The sequence below is a fragment of the Zonotrichia leucophrys genome, chromosome 3 (assembly GCF_028769735.1).
Source record: "Zonotrichia leucophrys gambelii isolate GWCS_2022_RI chromosome 3, RI_Zleu_2.0, whole genome shotgun sequence".
NCBI classification, from domain to species: Eukaryota; Metazoa; Chordata; class Aves; order Passeriformes; family Passerellidae; genus Zonotrichia; species Zonotrichia leucophrys.
Window position 1 is genome coordinate 22,285,733 of NC_088172.1, and position 24,990 is coordinate 22,310,722.

At 38.9% G+C, this 24,990-nt stretch overlaps 1 protein-coding gene across 4 annotated transcripts in view; it reads right to left on the bottom strand.

Moving 5' to 3' along the window:
- ARHGEF10 (Rho guanine nucleotide exchange factor 10) overlaps positions 1-24,990 on the bottom strand; it is a 123,127-nt gene that overhangs the window by 34,739 nt on the left and 63,398 nt on the right. For all 4 annotated transcript variants that reach the window (XM_064707616.1, XM_064707617.1, XM_064707615.1 and 1 more), the window contains 6 exons: positions 24,238-24,354; positions 22,359-22,451; positions 20,814-20,984; positions 18,370-18,515; positions 15,882-16,057; positions 62-177 (listed from right to left, as the gene is read on the bottom strand). In XM_064707616.1, the coding sequence (XP_064563686.1) occupies positions 62-177; positions 15,882-16,057; positions 18,370-18,515; positions 20,814-20,984; positions 22,359-22,451; positions 24,238-24,354 (819 nt within the window). The remainder of the gene's footprint in view (positions 1-61; positions 178-15,881; positions 16,058-18,369; positions 18,516-20,813; positions 20,985-22,358; positions 22,452-24,237; positions 24,355-24,990) is intronic.

Here is a 24,990-nt window from a genome sequence, read left to right on the forward strand (position 1 = left end):
GAGGCAATTATACAACTTTACAAGAACAGACTCGAAAAATAAATCCAGCTTTGTTTATTACCTGATAGTTTCCTTTAAGGCTGCTTATTAATTGGCTAATTTGACCAAGTACATTCAAGTCATGTAAAAGGTTCTGCAGATCATGGTACAGTTGCCCTGGTCCCATATAGAGCTTGTCTGAAATAAATAAAACCATAAGGTTATACATAACAAAAATATGCAATTTTCAGTTGAATGAGGAAAGTATCACAAAGACAATATAAACATATATTACATCTTAAAATCAGAGTGCTTTATTTCTTTGCACGTACAGGCATTCCCATTTGCATTTCCTTTTAGATCATCTTACTTCCTTTTAAGCTACAAATAAGATTCAAGTTGTTCATCTAGTATGATGGAGAGCACTATCTGCAGTTTTGATGTCCCACACTAGAATTGTAACAAATATCAAAGCTTTACTGGTCCCAAAATCTCCTGCTGCCATGGAAGTTTTGTTTAGCACCAAACATCAGACTTGCTGTAACACATTAATGCAAACATCTTTCCTGGAGGTTGTTTTTGGTTACATGACAAGCAAAAACATTTATCTGTAGCTTTTGCTATGATGGTTTAAAACTAAAAATTTGCTTTATTGGTCATGAGACAGGTCTGGGTCATATATCTATAGCCTAACTCTAACACAAGCCTGCAATTTCACTGAACCACTTGAAATTTTACTGTGATCATGCTTAAATCAATAAAGGATCTGTTCTAAAATCAGCAGCAAATCTAAACAGCAGCAGAAATATTTTATGAAAATAATAAACAAGTACAAGGGAACAGTAACTCAGAAAAACACACTGTTTACTAGGATAAGGTGTCCATTTAAATGCACAAAGCTTACAAACACCTGATAAGATACTCTGACTACCACGATGGTAGGAGCGGAATGGTTATGTAATTCCTTTGGAAACAACACTCACAGTCCCATTAAAAAACCCACCCTGACTCATACAGAGTCAGCATGTTTCCCTTGGGCTGAATGACAGGAACAGAACTGGATTATCTTGCCAGGAAACTCCTGCAGATTCTTTAGCTCATACAGTGTAGTATCCAAACTGTGGATCCTTCATCCTCGGCAGAGCTTTGGAAGCCAATCTGTGGGCAGCAAAGGCCCCTGGATCAGAAGGATTCACTGCGTGCATACTGTGCTGCTGCTGGCTCTGCAGACCGCTGAGGAGCACGGGCACAAGCTGTGCCACCTGCCCTGGCTGCAGGGCAGAGGGTGCTGGGCACAGCCCAGGTGCCGCACACACACTGCTGGCACCTCTGCTCCCCCAGCCTGCTGCAGGGCCAGGGTACAAAACACAAACCAAACACAAAGCTGTCCAAATAGCCTGAATTGGAATAAATATTAAAAATAACATGCATGAAACAGTTCTACTTACATCATTAGTATATTTTTAGTTAGGTATGAAAATAACTATTTTCTAAAGACATTTTCCTGTTTGGATGCTTCATACAGATAGAGGCCATCACAATGTTTTTCTTTAATGCAATCCATTATAATAAGCTGGAAGTCTGAGTTAAACCCAGAGAAGCATAAAATTTCAAGACTCAAAGAAAATATTAATGACTACTTTATTTAGTTCTCCATTTGACTGCAGGAAAGTGCAACATAGACTTAAAATATTACACATTCCCATAAAATTTCAAATTATTATCTGGCCCTTAAATCTTCTGGTAAATTAGATCAATAAAATTATTTCTGTGCATTGCGCTTGAGCACCAGACAGGGAATGACTGCCCTTTACTACTGTTTACCCATCCAGATAATAGATGTGATTATCATCCTCTTCTTCGCCTCCTCTGAATGCTAATTAAAAGAACAATCTAGTCTTTCTTACCCTGAAAACCAAATTAGTCCATAAGAAAAGATAATTATATTTACTGTACACCATGAAAAGAAACAACTCCAAAGTAGAGCTAAGAAAAAGAATTTTGAAATTATGGTCAGTTAAGTATGTTTGCAGTTTTTAAAAAAAAAAAAAATTAAACACTTTTCTTGAACTTCAGACTCCATAATTTCATTAAGCTGCATTGTCACTTTCTTCAACCCAAATACTTGAAAAATCTCTCTTCTGTCCTTGTATCTACCTTCTGATAGCTTCCACCTTTTTTCTTGCTAACATCCACAGTAATTGTAAGTTGTTAAGTACCAGAATTACTAGTTCCTAGATGCATCAAATTGTTGATTGTTATGGGGCTACTTCCAAAGAAAGGTGCAGATCAGTAATAACAGAAAATCTGTTGAAATGTAGCTAAAAGCCATGACAATGTGTCTGGCACTGTAAACAAAACAAATTATATCATTCTTGCTCCAAATTTCTCTAATGAAAAGATAATTTCTGTAAAAAAGAATTCACACTGAACAGAAATAACTGTTTGATTAGTTGAATTTTTGGCACAAGTCCAGTCACCTGTCATTTACAAACTCCACTACTGACCAAACCAAACATGGTGTGAAAAAATTACTTCAAATCTTTTTAAAATTTAGCTTTGTGGGCTTGAACCAAGAGAAAAATTAGAACAATCAGGCTGTGAAAAGCTAAGTCTGTGAGGCTCTACTTGTACAGGACATATATTGTCACCCAAGCAAATAACATTATTCTTAAATTATAAAAGCCAGGGTCACTCTTTGTAGCTTGACAAAGACAACAGACATTTTGTTTATTACTGTTTAGAGAACAGACATTAATGCAACATATAACAAGCAGCATCCAGGCAAGTCCCAGATGCTGCAGGCCTTTATGCCATAGTGTTCAACTGTGGCCATAAAGCTTTAAGTGCCTACACAGATGGGCTTGCTCTGGGCAGTACATATATATCCACCATGCCTGATAATCCTTTTCTTGAAGCTTCAAATAATCTTACAAATATCTTTCTTCCAGCCTTGGAAATAAGGCATAAATCTTGAATTTCATTCAGTAATTGTCACCTGAGTCTCTTTTGTCTGCATCATACATATTTTATAAGCTATTAATAAGTAAAGATAAAAAGGATGCAATATGAATGTCAAAGCAAATAAACTAACCTGGCATCTGAAAGGCTGTCACACAGAAAAACCAAACAAAAGTAATTTTAGGCTCATTCATTAAAAGATCACATTCTTAGTACAGGAAAGGAAGCACAAAATCAAAACAGTAAATAATTAATGAGAGTCTGCTTCCATCCTCTGATGTTCTAGAAAAGAGAAACAGCCAAGTTATGAAGAAATTTTAATACCCAATGATTAGATCAGTAGGCACCACTAATATCAGACTTTCACTGAGGTCCCTAATGGGCAAAACTGGCATAGAAAAATAAGGCTTCAGAAATCAACAATGATGTAGATTCATTAGAAGCAAGTTCTCTAAAAAGCGATCACTTGGATTGTGTCTGGATAGTAGTTGCAAGTTATAGCAACTTTATCTGAACTGGATAAAGGGTTGCTCTAAGGGTTGCTCACAATGCCCTTTAAAATAGAACTGGCTTCTCAGTGGTTAACCAAACACTGACTACCAGCTGATCCTGAGAATTGTCTGATGGAGGGTTTTTCTTGAGTGGAGGAGGTGGGGGAAAACACTACTCTGTTCATCAGATGTTTCTCAGTTCACAGCCACAGACTGGCTGCTTCAGCCCACACATGTTCCCTGACCATTCAATTGCTGGCTGTTTTGGGGTGGGTGTTCACTCCTCCTTTTATCCATAGAGAGTGCACTGAAAAGCTCTTGGCTTCACTCCAAAACAGATACATGGTCGGTTTTTTTGTACTGTGAAATGTTTCACAAATGATAAAGACATTTCCTTCTCTTTCCAAGCTACTCTTGTTAATTATCAAACTCTAAAACAACTTATTTTTCCTATGGGAAAAAAGCCCTTCATGGTTTTAGAGAAGGATCTCCCGAGCTCTACACATCCTATGTGCTACAGAGTGTGCCTGGGCAGGAGAGAAGGCAGCATGCTGTAACCAATAACCACATATGTGGCTTCAAAGGCAACGTTTTTGCATTCCACCTACAGATCAAGGGTGAAATCTTGGCCACATGTAATCTAGCAAGAATCTTTTTCACCAACTCTTTGTTGCTAAGATTTAACCAGAGGAATTTGTGCCTCCCTGCAACAGGCAAGTTTACTGCCAACAACCAGTAATTCTTGCAAGATACCCAGTTCCTTGCTCAGCATTACAATGAAATACACTCAAGGTTAAAAAAGAAAACGAAACCACAAATTGGTTTAGAGGGAAGAAAGGAGGTTAAAGTTTAAATTGATTGTGCTGCTATGTAAAACTGGGCAGCAGATTTGCTTTTTATAACAATTTCTTCTTAGGTCAAGATACATTTGAGTATAATACCAAACATTTATTTTACCTGCTTTTTTCCCAGTATTACTCTCAGCACCACAGTTTCAAATTCATCAATTTTGCCTGATATGAAGCAATTTTTATAACTGAAAAAGAAGCAATTTTGGGTAATTTATATCCAGGCATTTTCAAAGCCTGCAGGAAACTCCCTGGGTGTGGTTAAAGTCAGTTTAACTTGGTTCAGGCAAAAGTGGAATTGGGAAGGTTGTGAATAAATACACACATGCTAGAGAAATGTCTGTGTGGTAGTGCCTGGGCAGAGAGGAGGATTCCCACCTCTGGCAGAGGGCTGCATTGCTGCAGAGCAGCCACAGCTCTCTCCCTGCACAACAGCACCTGCCTGAATAGGTGCTGGCACAGCAGCTGCTCCCTTGGGATTGTCGTCCATCCGCTTCCCCTAAATTTCCAGTTTCCATGGCCACTTCAAGCATATTGGTTATCACAGTCCTGAGCTGCTCACACCCTATCCTTCCTTTCTAAGAACTGCAAAGGGACACATTTATTTTCTATGATGATTTGTTACCTGTAAACATTTTCTACAAGCTCTTACTGTGTGTTCTGATTCCCATTTGTGAATTAGTATTTTATCACAGATTTACGCTACTAAAGACAGAGTAGATGCAATCACCCACAATTTGAACATCTATTGCTGGACAAGCAAACACAATAGCTCAGCTGGTCTCATCCTATACTAAACTCCTGTTTACTCCCAATTACAAGGATTTTCTTCAAGTATAGATATAGATATAGATATAGATATATGTAAAAATCCAAATGTCGTACAAAGAAAATAAAAGCATCAGTCAAAATACTTTCAGTATTGCAACAAAATACTGTTAATAGACAGACTGATGGGTGTCTCTTTTACTCAAAGTAACTAATACAGACAACATCTGCCTTGAGTATAATCATTGTAATGACCTTTTCTCCACATAGTTCAGAACCACAATACATCAATACAAATTGCTTTTGGAAAAGTGATATTGAAATGAAGTGAAAGCCACTGCATCATGAAAATTCAAGGTCCTTATGGAGATTCCTCAGCTTCTGAGACACATAGCCCTGAAGTCAGGCTAGTGTTGCACAGAATGGAAGATCATGAATGCTCAAATGCAAAAACCACAACTGAATTTGAGAAAGGTTTTTTTCCTGACTACAGTTTCAGTGTTACTGAGGGGTAACACAAAATTAATGATAAGCTTGAAGAACATGCCAGATTTGAAGACCACTCTGAAAGGCTGGTATATCCCAAATTTGACTTGCCATTTGCAATCTGGCCTTCGAGGCTGAGCACATTTGTATTGCTTCCTCCCACTGAGCCATCTGTGTGCATCTAGGCAGCACACTGAAACGTCAAATGTTATGAAAGGAAGAGATTTGGGAAAGTTTCAATCCTCATATAGAGCATACAAATCACCTGGGATGGGGGAAGAAGTTACATATGTGGGAGGTAACTTTAAAAGCTGCTGTGTCTGAGGAAGGCATATCAAACTAGTACTTGTATAGGATTACATATTTGGAGCAAATAATAAAAAAACAGGCCCTTACACAACATTTCAACTATATCTAAACCTGAGAAGCGTGCACAGTCTTCAGGAAAGCAAAGTATCATGATACTAGATGAATTCTTGATCAGTTCATAATAACCCAGACAGATATCATGAGACCGTTAACCTATTTATGTTAAACTATGCTGATGCAGCAGTAATACATTTAAAACCATTTAAGTGTAGACAGAACTGTTCAATTCTTTAAATTTGGCTTTGATTGTCCTAGAAAAGTTATGTTGATTTCTTTTTCCTGAAGTAATAATAAGCAGACAGCATCCTCTCTGGAGTTCTGCAGTTTATTGAAGCCCTGAGACATGTGAAGAGTCTCTGTTTTGGCCCGCACGTGTGAAGAATGAGTTGAAGTTCTTCATTTCTCGGTCTCAGAGTTGCTTATTGTATCTTATCTATAAAAGTTTTTCTCCTGTCCAGCCGAGGTCTGCTCAGCAGGACACACAGAGGCACTCTGACCGCCCCCGGGGCGCTGTTATCTCTTACAAACTATGGATAACATGTTTACAATTACTTTCCAATACCTATCACCTATGTTAGACAGTGAACTTCTATTCTAAACCAATCCCAAAGTGCCAACATCACAGCAGAAGATGGAGGTAGAGAAGAAGAAGAAGAAAGGCTAGACACGCCCAAGTCCCTCCATCTTGTCCCCAAAACCTCTATTCTAAAAATCCCAAAATCTACTTTTTCACCTAATGATAATTTTATTATTACACTGCTTAAACTTCTGTGGCTTTCAAGTCTTCATACAAAGCTGGCAATTTGCTCCATGGGTCATAATCAAACCCACAGGAGTTCTGGGCTGTGTGCCAGGGTCTCCGAGCCCCCTGGCAGAGGTCCTGCCAACTCTGACACCCAGAGGGATGTACTGAGTTCTGACAGCATCCCACTGCTTAATTTATAATGCCCACCATTAGAAAGGACAAGAATGGAGACTGTGAAAGACAATGTTATATCTAAAGTAAAATAGTTTCCTGTAGACTGAAGACCTTCATAATTAATATAAAGAAGGGAAACCAGAAACTATTAATAAGGCCCAAGATTCACTCACCGCAGTTGAAGAATTCTTCCACTATACTTGGTACTAAATCCTGTTCCTATAGATACACTGGTATGCAAAACACACCATTGCTTTATAGCTGTTAGTGGAAGAGAACTTATCAAAGCGAGAAACAACATTCTCACAGGTCTAGTGGAGCTACTTTTCTAAGTACAAACAGAAAAGGAAATCTTTATGTGCCATTTTATATGCAAGCTACCTATTTCAGCAGTAAATAAACAGAGTTGGCAAAAAGATTGTGAATCTTGGAAACACCAGAAACACGAATTCATTTAACAGTTCATACTGATGTTATGTAAACGTGTTTCCTTTGCAGACTCCCTTGTCCCAGAACAGCTAGCTTTTGCTAGAAGGCTGGTGATGAGGGCCCCCTTCTGTACTAAAACTTTATCTTGCACAGAACTTGACACATCCAAGCCACTGTTATACACCAGAGGCACATCCATACCTCTGATATACATTGTCCCCAACAATTCTGTATGAGTGCTAAAGCCAGTAAAAAAGCAGATGAGGGTTTTAGATGCTGAACTACCAACTTCCTGCACACTATGTTATGCAAGCAAAGTCCCTGACAGCACCCACATCACCACACCCCTCATATCTGTGCCTTCACTTGCTCACTCATGCTCTTCCTGTTTCCATAGATGTATCAGAGGAGCCCATGGGCAGGTTCAGTTTTCTTGTTTCTCCTTTATGAGAGTTTTTGAACAGCCAGTTGAAATTTGACTAAAATAGTAATAAAAAAAAGTTGTCTAAAACCCTGGCTTATGACCTAAACAAGTTCACGGGTCAATTTAAAGTTCATCACAGAAAAGCAGACATTCTGCCCTCCCTGGTTTGCTTTTTCATGCTAAATCCAACTCATGTTCTTCACAGTTGCATTCACCCAAAAAATCTGAGCCGCCATAAGTCAACTAGGTCTCCTGATACTATACCACACTCTCAGGTCCAAACTAACCAAGTTTTTGAGTGGCATCAGTCTCCAGGTTTGGAAATTTAAGCAAATGGGAAGTCAGGAATGATGTCAGAGAACAAGAGTTTAGTTGGCAGCCATCAATGAAAAGCTGCTATGTGCAGCTACTCGCACATATCCTTGCAGTACAACCCTAACTTAGGCTTAGTAACCTCGTGTGGAAAGAAGCAGCACAAGAATATACAAAGTATTAGGTAGTAAGCAATAAACCCCTCAAGCTTACTAGAATGCAAACTATTCAGTTCAGACATGGTGTAAGCAAGCAGTCACGATATAGTCAGGACTCTCTATCATCAACCACCACGAAGAGCTTTATCATAAACATGAAATGACACTGTTCAGTCTAATCATACTTTAATCATGTATCCATCTAAACATAATTTATGTTCTTAATTACTGAAAGTTATAATCTGAGTCTCTCAAACTAGTGTATTAAATTAACTATTCTCACTGCCATGCAAGACAGGGGAGTTCTTCAGGTCCTAATCACGGAACCAAATACCACACAACACCCAGTACACAGAGTAGAGATGGGAAACAAACCTCACAAGTCTCAACTCTGACAAAGTATTTTTAACATACTTTACCTCACTGTCAGTTGCTAGTATCTTTCTCTCAACTGGTAATTACATGAATGCTGAGACCTGTCTTTCTCCTTGTACCAGATCCAACACTGAAGAAATAGGTTGCATAAAGATTACCATCTAACCACAAAACTGCTTATTCACATTTCTTGAGGAACAGCAAGATAAAATCAACAGCTTGCAACTGGAAGCATTGAGTAAGGTATTGAATTCACAGTGCTATACCATTTGTGAATAAAATTATACAAAATAATGCAAAACTACCAAGGAAATGTAAAGCCTCGAAGACAGTGAGAAGTAGTTCACACATTGAGAGCATGGTTTCAATATTATATTAAGCTCCAGCTAATCCTGACCACACTGGGATTTTCAGATATAAAAGGCTATAAATATTTTTCCTTCTGACAGAAGCAGCTGTACTGTGTCAGAGATTAAAGCAGCAGGAACTTGAGGGAGAAACACTGGAGCCCTGATATGCTCACTAGAGTGGACCCCACAGCCTGGATCCCCAGGGTCACACTAGCTGGGACAATGGTCAGGGGTCTTCCTGGACAATGTACTGACTGCAGTTCCTGGCTCTGTTCCCAGGAAAAGGAAAAATGCTGTAAACAAAGACTTGAGAGTGAAAGAAAAGAGGTGCTGTGCTCTTCTTTGCCTCACAAGGCCCAAAGAGGAAGGCTGAGGACAGCATAGGCCTGGAAGCCCCTGCCCTCCTAAGGAGGGAGAGAAGTCACACAGGACCTCTGGGATGCACCTGCATGGCACAAAGGGTGAGGGAGAAACTGGGTGCAAAAAGACCAACACTGATATAAACAAGCAATGAAAGCACACGTGGGAAGCATTTAAACAATGGAAGTATTGCAGGGTCCCAAGACAGGGCAGCTGTAAACTGGCCAAGCTTCCAGAGATTTACACTGGAGCTCCCACCAGACTATAACAAGTCCTGTGGAAATGGCAATGTGAGGAGCTCACCTCCCTCTTTCATACCAGCTGGGTTTCTAATAATTTTACTACTCTGTGTCATGATGTGGATGAGATCCCTGGCAATAGAGAACAAGGTTTATAGGAAGTGGATGACAAATCCTCTAATTGCTATAAAAAATACAAAAAGCAAAGAGAAGGATCTCATCCTGTATGGGTGAGACAAGCATGTAACACCTAAATTGATCCTTGCCTAATCCACTAGATAGAAACTTATGTCTGCTTAACAAAGTCAAGTATTTAATGTCACCCCATTTGCTCAAATGAACAGGCTTTTTGGCACTACATTTATTTAAACTCTTAGGTCTTTTGTTTGTATATATCAGCAACAATTTACATTTATAAACATATTAAATATAATTTAGTGTGTAGTATTGCCTTCGATAACATTAACTTTAAAATAAAGCCTGACATTTTCATTGAGATTAAAGCTAGTTCAATTAGCAAGTCATGCCACATATTTCTTTCTAAAATCTTATCACCAATGCTGGAGTTGACATGTCATTTAATATTAGTTTTGCTTACTCTGGATATTGTATTACTATTGCTGTGCCTTAGAGGGATCATAAAGCTGACTTTTTTTTTCTTCCCCAATTCTGTATCTCTCATTAGACAAACCTGCAAAAAAAACCAGCTTTAAAGACAATGGCTATCACAGCACCACTATCTTCATTTCTGAAAAGAGATAACATTCCACTGAGCAAGATATTGACAGAAACAAGTGCACACTCTATCCCTCCCTGTTTCCCTAGCAACACTCAAAGGCCCACACAAAGTGACTGTATCAAGCAGAAGGAAACGTGGAAGAGAGAAATCATTTCTGCACTTCAGCATCATGTCACTACTATATTTGACAGTAAACAAACCCCACAGGGATCAAGAACACAATCAAGGGGAAAGACAGTACAAATGTATCCCTGGAACTCTGAATGAGAAAGGGGAAAAGCTGTGGTTTAGCAGTGCTGAGCTTTGCTCTCAGTTACAAACTGAAAACATGTGAAAGAAAAAAATGACATGAAAATGCAGCCACAAGCATACTAACCTGATTTTTGATGTCATTGTTTTCTTCAGAGCTCATCACTGCATGGATATATAAGACAGTTGCATCTGACTAATTTCCCCTTTCAGCCTTTCCACATATTGCTCAAATTGATGTTTCTTTGCTTAAGTAACTGTCTATGGTGTCCGTGTCTCTTAATCAACCTGATCAGAGCAGAACACTGCTGCCAGACACTGGTTTCCCACCCAGACACAGCAGGATGCCTAGCCCTCTCCCTTTGGTTCTAAAGAGTCTCTCCAGTCTGGTCTTCTTAAATAAAAGCCCTGTGAGAAACTTGTCACTCACCCTTTTCATTCTTGGGGACCCAAGAACAGGCAACTGAGGGTGGTTGCTGCTGCAGCACCAAACTGGCATTTGCCTCAGCACAAACCACAATTCACAACCCATCAACAGTTTGCATGAAGTGCTGCAAACTCATAACATGTGCCAGAAGTCTGATAAAATGAAACTCTGGCCAGTATATTTGACTTCCATTCCTATATTCCCAATTGAAAGGCAGTGAAATATACATATTCACAGTGATTTTATGTGCACATGGATGAATTGCAAGGAAAGGTTGTCTTCTGATTCTTCTAGAGGGGTAATACTGAATATTTTGGTAAGAATTTACAAATTTGCCCTCTGACTATACTATTTATATTTTTGGAAAATATTTATAATATTTCATATCAATGACATATTAAAAACAAGCTGTATTCGCTGTGCTTTCATCCATCCTTTTTTTTATTGTAAAAGAACAGGTAGCATTGACCTTTCTTGATGCCCTCTTCCCACATATTCAACCCAATTGGGAACCTGAAGAGGTCACAGTCAATTGGAACCTGGCAAACATTGTCCCAAGGCAAGAAGGATGACTGTGGCAAGTACATGCCTGTCAGTCCCACTTCAGTGTCTGGTAAAGTTACAAGGGTTATTCTGGAGGCAGTGAAAAACACCTGAAAGACAACAGTCATTGGTCCAGCCAGAACAAGTTCATGAAACTGAAGTCCTGTTGAAGAAACTTGATTTACTTTTATGATAAAGTAACCCAGATAGTTGATCAGGGGAAGCCAGTCGATATGAACTGTGATTTCATTAAAGCTATTGATCTGAGGCTTCTCTCAGGTCTCAAAATGTCCAGTACACAGCTGGATAAACACATCATGTGATGGGTGAGAAACTGGCTCATGGGTCAGGCACCAAGGGTTATTTATTGTGAATGGGATGGTAGCACCAGACTGGTGACCTGTCAGTACTGGTGTTTCCCAAGGCTTCATTTTTGGCTCAGTTCTCTTTAATGTCTTCATAAATGACTCCAAGGAATAATGAGAACTTCACCAATGACACTGAATTGGGAGGAGCTGTCAACTCCCTTGAAGGCAGACAGACTCTGCAGAGCAACCTTGACAAATTATAGGGCTGGGCAACTACCAACCATAGGCAGTTCAACAAGGGCAAGTGTTGGATCCTGCACATGTGACAGGGCATCCCTGGATGCACAAACAGACTGAGAACAGACACTGGAGAGCAGCCACACAGAAAGAAATCTGGGGATCCTTGTCAGTGGCAAGTTGAATCTGAGTCAGCAGTGCCCTGGCAGCCAGGAGGGCCAGGATGTCCTGAGAGGCATTGGGTACAGCATCACTGGCCAGGTGAGGGAGATGAATTTCTTACCAATGCAAGTAAATCAAAACCAAGAATATACAAATTTCTGTTCCCACTGAAAACATTCCCCTGTTCCTATATTAATTCAACTTTCCCATACTATGATTGTGTCTGTGCTTCTGCACATGGACTAACTGGGGTGAAGAGAACAGCAACAGCCTAGAGAAACAATACATGGATTTACCAGGGGAAAAACTCTTATCTCACATCTTTCTGCCAATGGTTCTATGAAGAAAATTAACACGTCACACTTTCTGCCACACATAATTAAATAACTGCTTCCACAAAAACTGTCTGGGATGCCAGAGCGCCACACAGACTTTCAAGCAAGACTAACTCCAATACATGAAAGAGGACTTCGACTAATTTGCTAAGAGAAATGTAATTTTTCCTGAAGACTGAGATTGTGAAATGTTTATTGTTTATGACTGCAGGAAGCAAAAACATGTTGTAATTGTGCTCCAATAAGAAAAAAAATTAGAATTGTACAAATAAAGGACCCCATCAAACAGCTAAGACTTCAATCCCTCTTCATGTTCATAACTATGAGAATTTGGTCTACTGTTGGTGCTAGGGGAGAACAACAGGAACAAGGCAAGAGTGCACCAAGGACAGGGCAGTACAGCAGAATACACTCAAGTAAAATTTTCCTGCTTTGTCCCATACACCCTCAGGCCACACAGTTTTTCTACCAAAATGGTTTTACAAATGGCGTAAAACCGAAAAACAGCCCCTAAGTGTGTTCTTCTGTAGAATCCAGAGACAAAAGACTGCTAAACAAAACTCAGTGGGGTAGAAAACTGCCCATTGATGATTTTGCCAAGTGAAAACTAACTTCACACAATCCTTGCTTTTTCATCTTAGAACAGTACTGAAGCATGTCTTTGATTTATTCATACTCATAAAATTTTCAACCTTTCAGTTGCTTATTACAGGCTGTAAAAGATTAATTCAAATTTAGCTATTAATTCAGCACCGAAAGTAAAGTTTGTGTCTTTAGACTAAACTGCTTTTTCTTGCAACATCACAGAAAACTGGAAGCACCAATTGCATTTACTCAAAAATAAGCAGCAAGATACAATTGTGACAGCTATCTACTCACACAAAATGTTTTAGTGGATAAAAAAGTGCCATGATAAGGGAAATGTAACTAATAACCAGTAATCCTCGCAAGAACACAACCTGAATCCATCAAGAATCCTTGCTAATCACAGCAGCAATGTCAGAATATCAACTTTATAGGAGTCAAGGACTCAACCTGGCATGTGGCAGATACTAACCAACTATTCTCAGTCCTCCAGAAATGCAAGAGGTAATCCCTCTACTACTTAATGTACTGCTTACACAGAATCATCATAATTCTGTATCTTTTCAGTACCCACAAACTGGATATGTAAGCTGAAAATCAGGTCTGAGAAACGGTTCTATGTCTCAGGATTTTGCCTGTAGCATTCCAAACTGTTCTTGATCACTATTTTTTATTAAAACCACATACCATGAGGCCACTGGGATTTCATTATATACTTTGAAAACAGAGGGAGACATAATTTTATGATGACTGCAAAGATATTAAATTTCAGGCAGAGCAGATAGGATTTCTCTGTTATCACTATGCAACATGTAGTAAACACCCAGTAGTCTCATTAATGATGAGATACTACCATATTAAAGATCATGTCATCATCAACTATGAAATGCAGCAACTTGGTGGGTGGAAATAAGAAGCAACACTGAACCAGTACACAGTCTTACCAGTCTGATCCTCTGCAGGAAGGCTGTGCTTTCTGAGCTTCTGTAATCTTTAGCAGCCAGCTTAAACTGGAACTAAGGAGACAACTCTACAGAATAACTAATTACCTAATTAACAATTAGGCGTGTATTCAGACTTGTCTATAAAAGCCAGTTCAAACAACTCTGCATTCAGAATAACAGCTAGTGCAAACACAGTAGTATGTGCAAAAAAAAGGCTATGATGTTCCTCCTTCATGACTGTTTATATTTAATTTAGTTGGATCATTTTCCAAGAAAGTTTGATTAAACCAGAGGGAGGATTTTTTCAGTATACCCAGTATCCTTCCAATCCTTTTTATTTCTTATCTTTTGATCCTTTTTATTAGAAGACTGAATTAATATAACAGAGATTACCAAGAGAAAAATTAGTCCAGCTCACATTTTACCTACAGACTACCATTTAACCTGAAGGTTGATTTACAAATGATGTACAAAGAAATTTCTTTTCTTGTGTGATTTTGTCACCAAACATGATGAAGCTGAAAAACCTCAAAAGCCAAGAGGTTCAAGTAAATCATACATGAAGTTTGGTAAGGAGTTTTTGTTTCTCCCCTCAGGCTTTTCTTCTCCATATCACCATGCTGACATGCAAGGATTTGGTCTTATCAGCTGTGAAACTGTTGCACAAAAATTATAGTAGGAATATTCAACAATCTGTTCCTGCCACACTCACCTACAAAAGGGACCCCCAATTCTAAGAAATAGACTTATTTATATAGTTCTCCCAGGGTTATGCATACAGCAGCTGGTAAATGATAAGATAAAGGCTTTAATCTCATTCTCCAAGTAGTCCCTTGTTGCTTAAAAGAAGTTACAAGAATTAAGTCATTCTTGAAATAAAGAAATAAGTGCCCATAAAATTTTTTGTAGCTATTTACAAAAGGAGGAGCAGGAAGACCTGACAAAAACTGTCCTGGAGAATACAGGGGGTAGTAAATGCTACACTGATGCTGTAGCATTTATGCGTCCTTATAGCACAACTGTGGGAAAATTCATTAAGCCAAGGGTGCAATATTAAATAAATGTACTGTGAAATAATGCCTAGAGCTACCAGCACTGAAATCCATGTGAATTATAATCCATGAATAGGAATCAAATTACAATCTAGAGATATTCAATGCATTTAATATTACAATATTTAGGCAATAAACAGGACATAGAAACAACTCCTTATATATTAAAGTCTAGCTAACAAGCAAAGTCTTAAAATTCATCTTTCTTTTGAAAGCAGTTGGCAGATGTGTAGGAGGGATTAAATAGCACAGAAGAATTTGTAAACTTCAGAGCTTGAGGTCATTTTTGGAGAGAGGCTAGAAGGAAATCACCTATTAACATACAGTTTCAAAAACATTCATTAATGTTTTTTCTGAAGCACAAGTTTGAAGGGCAAGATGCCATGGGCTTGAAAGAACTACCCTGCAGTAACCACTTGTGTCCAGACTCTTAATCACAGCAACAGGGTGGTTTGATCATCTTTATTGAGAGAAACTTCTTTGCTCGAACTGTGGGATAAAGAACAAAGGCAGAACCAGTGACCATGAGACCACTGGCGCACCACATCAAACTCCCATTTTTGCATGTCAGCACTCTCTCATGCTTTGGAACTCTTTACTCATTCATGCATAAAATTCTAATCTACGACAAATACAAGTAATTCATGTTGCAAGGCAGGAGCCTGGCTGTTACTTTATGCATTCTCAGTTTCCAAAGAAAGAGGCATTACTACTCTTCATGTTACAGAAATCTTCACCAACAAAATGCTTTCCCTTTGTTTTCAGTAGTTCACTGAATTTCAAATATAGATTTGAAAATAGTCTGTAAAAGTCAGTAACTCCTGTCACTTACTTGGCTTAGAGTTAATGATGACATTTTCAGCAGGGAGCTGGGGTGGGAACCTGCAGTTTTCTCCTTGGCCCTCACTGCTGCCATACTCTATCACGTCCACTTGTCCCAGTGGTACACTCCACTTCAGTAAATACCTCTGGCCAGTCGTCGTGGTGCCACTGCTTTCATAGGAAGAGCTGGAAGATGCACAAATTATGGCTGTGACAAGCAACTGTGTTTCAGGGCATACTATTCATTATTTTAGCTTCTAAAATCTGCTGTTAATCAGCTTGAGTACAGTGCACAACTTGAAGCAAATACATGTATCAGGCTGACTTTTGTGAATGACCTTCCCCAGCGTGCAAAGAGCAGCCATGCAGGTGCAGATAATCTTGTGTGCAAGCACCACAGGACTGCCAACAACAGTCCTTACACCTTTACAGCAAAACATAAGTGACCATCTTTTAAGATCAATGTGGATTCTGAAATCCTAACACAAGTGCTTGGGATTATATTTTGGCTCCACATTTTCCCGATTTTTTTGAAAGACTTCTTTTGAGGCCCTAATTGCTGTGTTTAGGGAAGTAGGGATGATGGAACATTTGAATGACTGCTGGCAACAGGAAGGACAACTGAAGGGCTGACAAGCCAACATTTCTGCCAAGTCCCACAGCCCAGACTGTTCTGTATAGTAGACCTCTGCAATTGCTGCAGCTTCCAAGAGTAATCCTGCCTGAGCTGCTGCTTAAGAAGCGTGCATCACAACAGGCATTTTAGAGGAGAGAGCACACTGAAGAAGCTCATTAGGAATAGAAATGACATAAATACTAATTTTACTTTGTTTCCTTCATTCTCTTATTCCCATTCAAGAACACGTAACAAACATTTATTATAAAGGACAAAGGAGATGTTAAAGTAAACAAAAAAGGTTTACTTCACAGAAAGAATGACTGAAATCCAGAAGTCAGCTGCTTGAGAGAAATCAGAAAAATGCATTTATTGAGAACAGTAACTAAATGCTGAAATTCAGCTAGTAAGCTATCTATGTGCAACAGAGACTTTTGTTTCAATGAGGAAGCACGTATGAACAAAGAACACAACTGCCACAACTTAAGCAAATATTTATAAATTCTTAACCAAGCTCAGAAGTAACAAAAAAACCTAGGCAGGACACAGTTGTTCAATCACTAGAGATAGCATCCACCCCATCCAACTGCTGTTACTTCAGAGTCAGGCCACCAGCTCCTGCTGGTCATCTGTGCTGTGTGCAAAGAAAGACCTGAGGGTCGTGTCACCTGTAAAAATATCTATCTTTTGCAAAGCAGAAACACTCAAATGTCCCAGGTGCCTAGAGTCCACTAGTTAGAAAGGAATTTTCAATGGCTTGCAAAAGATACATACTTTTACAGAGGGCATAACCCTCAGAGACTTGGCATGATCATGAACTTTTAACTGTAGCGTTTTAATGGAAAACAAAAACAGACTGCACTTTGCTGCTTCAAGTACAAATACAGAAAATCCAAGACTTTACTGGTATGAAAGAAGATAAAATATGAATAGTTAAAAACAATATTCAAGTGCTATGAAGAAAGTAAAGAATTTGTAAAGGCAAGGACCACAGGATAATTGACATTAGCTTCTTAATTTTCTGAAGTGTAGTTATTACATGGCACTTCTCACTCACATGGACATGAGACCAAGCAATCACACACTGAGAAATATATTTACAGGATTCACACTTCAGTAATGAATTAAGATAGCAACTGATATTATGCTTAAGAAAAGCTGTTCTTGGAAGATTTGAACAATCCACATTTTCTTTGTCAGAATGTACCATTACATAAAACAATTTATGATTCAAGCAACATATGAATGTGAACAAAACCTTGGCATACACAGACATTTAGTAACATTAATAGTTACAGCCAACAAAAGCACAGAAGGAACTATGAAAAAAAGGCTTTTTTCAAAGCATTTCACCTTTAATCTTTCAATGTTTGATCCCAGAGATAATAACCCTTCCCCATCTGGAACTTTGTTAGCAAGTTCCAGGTTTTTTCTGGCAACCCACATTACCATTATGGATTTTTTTTTGTTTGTTTGTTTGTTGGAGGTTGTTTGCTTTGCAGAGGATGGTATTTACAAATTGTGTCAAGTTACAAATCTGTGTGCGTTACAGTCTGAATTTAAGGAAGAAGAGAACAAAGTCTTACCTTGGGGCATGCTTGTATTCCACCTAGCACTAATACATAGCAGTAAGAAGACACTATAGATAATTTCTACCTGTAATCTCCAACTGATATAATTTTTTTACAAATTAACTCTAGAACTTCCAAATATCAACCAGCAATTTGGAGGGCTATAACAAAGCTAGTGATCCTTTTATTATGACTACTCCTAGAAACCATTAGCCACAGTAAATACAACAGCACAAAAGCAATTCAATAAGTGTCATTTTTTTCCTTCTGAAGTTCAAACAATCATCTAAATAATATAAGTGAAATCTTACCGAATATTCACTGTTGCACACATCAGCACATCATTTAACATGAAAAGGCGCCGTTCTTTGGTTTTAATAATTTCTCCTTTGTCATTATAAACTGTCTCAACCATATCATCAGTCCGTATGAGGTATCTGTTCCCACTGCTGAGTAGCTGGATTTTGAAAACAATCAGCATTGTATATTACACACAGTACAACCAACATCTAGCGCACAAAAAGCAAAAACAATGGGTTATCACTTGCCATCCTAGCACAAGTGATTGCAGGTGAATTTGCCAAGGGAATTAGGTCTCTTTATTAATCTGCTTTTGATTCAGAGAAACAGTAACTTCTGCTGTCATCCATGTGGACTTAAAGGGCTTTGCATCTTAATGTAGACCATGGTTGCTCTGGGAATCTTCCACACTGATAAATGTTTCTTGGCAAAATGAACAATTCCTTCCACAATTTCTGTGATTTCCTTGCTTAGTCTCTTCTTTCATAGTCCACTGAATACCTACACATGATTCCAGCGGCCCAGAGTGGGAGCCAGAGTGTGAGGAGAAAGTGTGCTCAGCCTGCTCTGTCCTCCTGGACTCACACAGGTGAGGAGTGCAGCTGGCAGGGCGTCACACACTGTGGAGAAGATGACATGTCCAAGAGATTCTTGGCATGTAAACTGCTCCTGACATTTGCCTTCAAGGGCTGAGGATCAGCCACTGTGTGCAAGTATGAACCAATCCCTTACATGTCAAACACGTAGTGTCCCACAGAATAAAATGTCCATAACTCACTCATTTTCTGATCTCTTTCACCACCTATTTCACCCTGGCTGGCATTGTTCCAAAACTGTATATGCAAATATACAGCTTAGGAGGGCCAACCATGTCCTGGGGGGCATCAGGCCCAGCACTGCCATCCAGGCAAGGGAGGGATTGTCCCACTCTGCTCTGCACTGGCCTCACCTGAATATAGTGTGCAGTTTTGGGTGCCACAATGTAAGAAAGATATTAAGCTATTAGAGAGTGTCCAAAGGATGGCCTCAAGGTGAAGGCCTTGAGGGGAAGCTGTGTGAGGAGTAACTGAGGTCACTTGATCTGTTCAGTGTGGAGGAGATCGAGGGGAGACCTCACTGTAGTCTACAGCTTCCTTGCGAGGGGAGGACTCCTCACCCAGAGGGTGTTTGGGCACTGGAACAGCTCCCCAGGGTAGTGGTCAAAGCCCCAAGCCTGACATAGTTCAAGAAGCATTTGGACAATTCTCAGGCACTTGGTGTGACCCTCAGGGCTGGTCTTGTGCAGAGACTGGAGCTGGACTCCATGATCCATGTGGGTCCCTTCCAACTCTGCTGATTCTGTGATATTAACACACAAGGCCTGTGGGACCCTGCGAGATTTGGAGTGACAACCCATGTATATATCAATGAATCCACTGCATAAAACACAAAATCTTGCAATCAATATCAACTGACAAAAGGTAACCTGGGCCACCTCTTCAAAAGCACATTCTGTGTCTTTGAACTATTTGCAGATGGTTAATAGCTGCTTCAAGAAGCAGGATTATGACAATGAGAAAAGAAAGTAAAATGTCTGAATCCATCTTCTAATGCACTTAGAATGGAAATACTGTTCCAATATGAAAATTAATTCAGTATTCCATAGCTTAAAATAAGAGTTTCTGGTTGACTATTGCTTTCCTAAAAGATGTGCTTTTTTGTACCTCCAAAAACAACCTCATTCCTTCAACACATCCCCACTACTCTACCTCAGAAGGAGTCCACAAGATAATAAATTGAAACTTCACAAAAGCAGTAATTGAAGCATTTATGTTTCACTTCATGGGAAAGAAGGAATCATTTATGATACAAATAAAACAAGGATATATATATCCACAGTATAGACAGCTACCAATGAACTCAAATAAAAAAGATTGTTCCTTCCTTCTTACTGAATGTCTTCTAGAGTTCTTTTCAGACATTTCTATTGTATTATGCAAATATATGAATGAAATAGATGGAGATTTTCCCTAAAACAAGGAAGCTGTTGAATGCATTCAATAGCACATCCTGAAATGCTTCACAGTTGGAAGCACTGCTGTATAAGGACATGGACCCTTTCTTTACACAGGAGTAATTCCCCACTTCTAGGATAAATTAAAAGTTGAATTTTTCCACATAGAACACGTACATGAGATTTTACTATATATTACTATTTCCTACACTGCCATAGAACACCAATACTGCTGATGCAAGTTCAGTGTGTTGCCTATTCCAGCACACAGTGGTGAGTCTATTCAGTCCCAGAGGCAGCTGACATCTCATATCTACGACTAGAATGACCCCATGTCATTCTACATGACATCTTGATCTCTACAGAAAAAAAATCAACATAGCTGTGCCTTTGGTGTCTGTTGCAGAGATTACTCAAGGCCCAGAAACTGACATTTCCATTATACTTTCCTACTTTCCTTACCTTGTTCAGGTAACGTTCATTCATTGCTTTTGCTATTTGTTTTATTTCACAGCGCTGATCTGCATCCCTTTTCCTTTCATTTAATTTCTCTGCCAGTGTCTCCAGCTCTGTAAGAGCCATCTGTAGAGGTAATCTGTCAGGGTGTCCTTTATTAGTGTTCTTCAACATATCCTGAAGGGTAATTATAAAACAAAAAAAAAACCATTGGATTTATTTTCAAAGTCAGGTTCCAAAGATTACAGAATGTGCAGTTGCAACTCAACATTCTTGAGTACTACTAAAGAGTAAGACCAATAAACACCTAATGAATATTTGGACAGTACATTGCTTAACTTCCCAAATATCGTAGTAATTCTTTAAAAATATACTGAATGGGATCACATGCATTCTTATTTAAAGAACAAAATTACAGAGAAGAGAGATTGTTTAGTACTATCTGGCAATCAGTAATATACAGTAATATGTATGTGTCTATAAACAATGATTTTAAATGAAACTTGTCTGATATTTACTGTCATAATAATATTGTATTATCTTTATTACTGTTATTATTTCTCATTAAAACATGGACAGCATACTCCTCTTAAAGTAGGAGACATTACTTCACTAAGGTCACAACAGCTCCTCCAAGTCTTTCTCTTTTGCAGGCATACAGTAGGAACAGTTTGAATTATACTTTGTCTCCATTCCCAGAGCACTTAAAAATCTTCCTGCCACAATAAAGTTCATCATTCCTGCTATTTAAAAAACTCTCCCCAAGGCTTCCAATTCACATGCTTCCCCCATGACTACCTCTGCTCCTTTACCCCCAGTAATTCCCAGACCTGCAGCCCAAAGCCTGTCCTGCTCTTGGCACCTGTGAACACAGCTAACACACAGTGCTTACTGGGGTAGATCTGCTGTGGTCTGGAAGGAGGTAAAAACAGAGAAAATTTTTCTGGAGCTGATCTAGACTGGGGAATTGTGCCCTTCCTGCAGCTTGACTGCCTGTTGACATGAGATCCAAGGACTCTCTGTCAAATCCAGTTTCCATGGGAAAAGAAACAAGACGCTGCAGGTCAGAAGGAAGATGAACAGGTCCTGTGAGCCAATGATCAGAGAGTCTCTAAACTATCCAAGGTATGAATTTTCTAAACTATCCAAGGTATAAATTTAATCCTCTTGTTTTTTCTTCAATGGAAATAAATGCCACTAAGTTTCTAGTCATGTTTCGAAGTGTTACTAGTTAACAAACAGATATAAACAAGCAGCATATTTGAACTACATCTTTACTAGAAAACTATTCATAAGCTATATTTTACTTAGCAAGTAATCTATAGTAAATCTAGTTTACTGAGGCTTTCTTGCAGTGCCCTTACTGCCTGTCCCTGCAACAGGCTATGAGATCAGCATGTTCAATGCACTGAAATTTCTCTTTATTTCCCCATGATCTAGTGGTCACTTCCACTGAACATGATCTTCTAGCAGAAGACAGCTGCCATGCAATCCCAAGGGTAAACTATGCAAGAATGCAAAAGGAGCCTCCCTTTGGTAAACATTATTTACCTGCAATAGTAGAATGAACTGTGGAAAACGTTGGATAGGTTTCATCATTAAACCATACAGTGTAATGCGATCAGGGCTTGACTCCTGACACTGCTGCAATGCAAGAAGGACACATTTACTACCATGAGCACAGTTCCACCAGTTACAGAATGAAAGGAAAATGTTTCCTAAAAATTCTTCTATATTGCTTACATTAATTATAATAAGAAGACTAAAGATTGCATTTACTATCAAGATTTACTTAAAAAATATTAAATCTTTTAGAAAAACCCATCATTATCAAAATTATGGCCTGCCACTGAACTGAAATATCATCTTTAATAAATACAGCTCGGCCAAAGCCACATCAGCAATGCAGCACCTATAAATCTAAAAACCTACCTATGGTTTTTAAGAGGAAATCTAATAAAAACATCATAATCTCAGTGCTATGCAAACAGATTTTGATCTTCTTTATTTGAAGAATCAAAGAAAAAAATGTTGATTTTTATTTGGAAATAAAAATGTTAGAATCCATTATTTTAGTTACTGCGAATGGCAGATAAAACCAGACAAACTTCTTTTGCATGTGAAAAAAAGCCAGAAATGGTCATAAAAAGGAAGGCTAGAGGAAACACTCAATATTAAAAACAAAGCAATTCTAAACAATGTTAAACTGGTGCTGTGCTTAAATTGCAATTTATTGCTACAACCATCAGCTTCACAATTTATTTCCATAGTTATCTATACAAACATCTATTTTTTTCCAAACAGCAGTAATGAAGATTTTGATCTTCACTGCTGGTGGGCAAAAATAAAAAAGGAAAGGTAAAGAAGTGTCATCTGTCATCAGAGTTTGGCTGTGCTTCTGCAAGCAGAACCAGTGCGGCCCTGACAAGCAGTGATGAGAGGTGTGGATTATGTCTCTATTGGCAAAACATGCTTTTAACAGTAGAACATGCTTAACCTGTGACAACATGCTCACTAGAGAATCTGATCTTCAAGATGCTTCAGGCTTCCAAAATATCATCCTGCACAGAGTTGTCCACACTTTAAAAAGCTGTTAGTTAAAGATCTGAAGGCAAACCCCTGCAACCCTTCTCTATAGAACCTAAGAGTTGCACTAGGCACCCAGTTTTTACTGTTTTTTGGACCACTGTAACAGACCAAAACAGACCTCTCAGGCTGACCAGCTCTGAGAGGCACAATTCAATCCAGGATGCCTGGGGGATGAGACAAGCTGAGCTCTCAGACTCTCAGCAATGTCACAGACAACTCAAAAGCCTGGCAATGGATTCTGTGTACTGTCTGTAAGGTGTCAACCCTAGGGATTCACAGCACTCCTACTGTGTGTGCCAGGCTCTCCAGACATATAATGACAAGCATCATATGCAACAGGGCAGTGTGCATTCTGCAAAAAAAATCACTAATTTCAACCCCAAACCAGAAACACAATCTTCAAAATCCAGGGAAATTGTTGTAGAATGGAAATTCAGCTGCACTACCTCTCACAACACAATAAACAAATTAGAATTAAAATAAATTTCAAATTAAAAAGTGGCTTCATACAATAAACTACTATTTGAAGCTCACCTGATATGGAAGAATCCTAATGTTTAGACAAATAAAGTAAAGCAAACACCAATAAACTGATTTGAATAACAATAAACCTACTGTGCACTTCAAAATACATCCCAGATCTAACAGCGTGTTACTATGCCAAAAATACAATACTGGAAGGGCACACTCTGGGGTCTGTTTGTGCCAAATCCATAAAACAGACCTTAAGTCCATAAAACGTGAGACAATATACAGTATCAGCAGTCAAATTTCCTCCCAAATTATAACTCATGCTTTCTTATTTATCGCATATGCACAACTACTTTAAGAACAAACTAACCTTTAAGAAGTCTAAAAAGGCAGGTTTGGTGGCACAAGATTTCTTGAGAATCCCAACTGCTGTACTGAAGTTGTTTACATATTCACTGTATGCATCCAATACCATAGATTTAGAAAACTGAAAAGAAAAAAAAGGCAAATCTTAACTAAAAGTACAAAAGACATTTGCCAGCACAGCTATAGAGACCTCTGGCTGTTAGGGAGTCGCTCAGAACTAAAGGCTTTGCTTGGCCTAGTGCTGGATATACAGAAATACTGGTAATACCCAAAATAATCTTTCTGCAGAGGACAGGCTGGAAACAGAAAGATATAACAGCGGTGAATGGCAAGAAATGTATTCACAGAAATTGTTTCATCTTGGCTGGAACACTGGGACAGAAGGACTATGGGCAATCAAAGGGCATCAAGATTCAAATCGACAACTGAGATCCCCTGATCATCTCACTACCTGTCTTCCAGCTTAAGTGAATCACCAAAGTCCCAGGGCCTTCACATCCTCACTTCAACTATTAAGGGCTAACCAAAAAAGCAGACAGATTGTGTGTCCTGCAAACAGTCATGGGAATGGTAAGATCACCACCCATTGCCTTCTTGGTAACTTCATCTCCCTCCTTTGCAGAGCTGGTCTCATTAAGACTACCTAACTTGCTTCAGTCACAACAAGGCAGGTTTGCTTTAAACAACAAATCTTCAGTGACTATTTCATTTTGGGTGAACTGTGATCAGATCCCAGCTCTCTTACAGCAGTCATGAA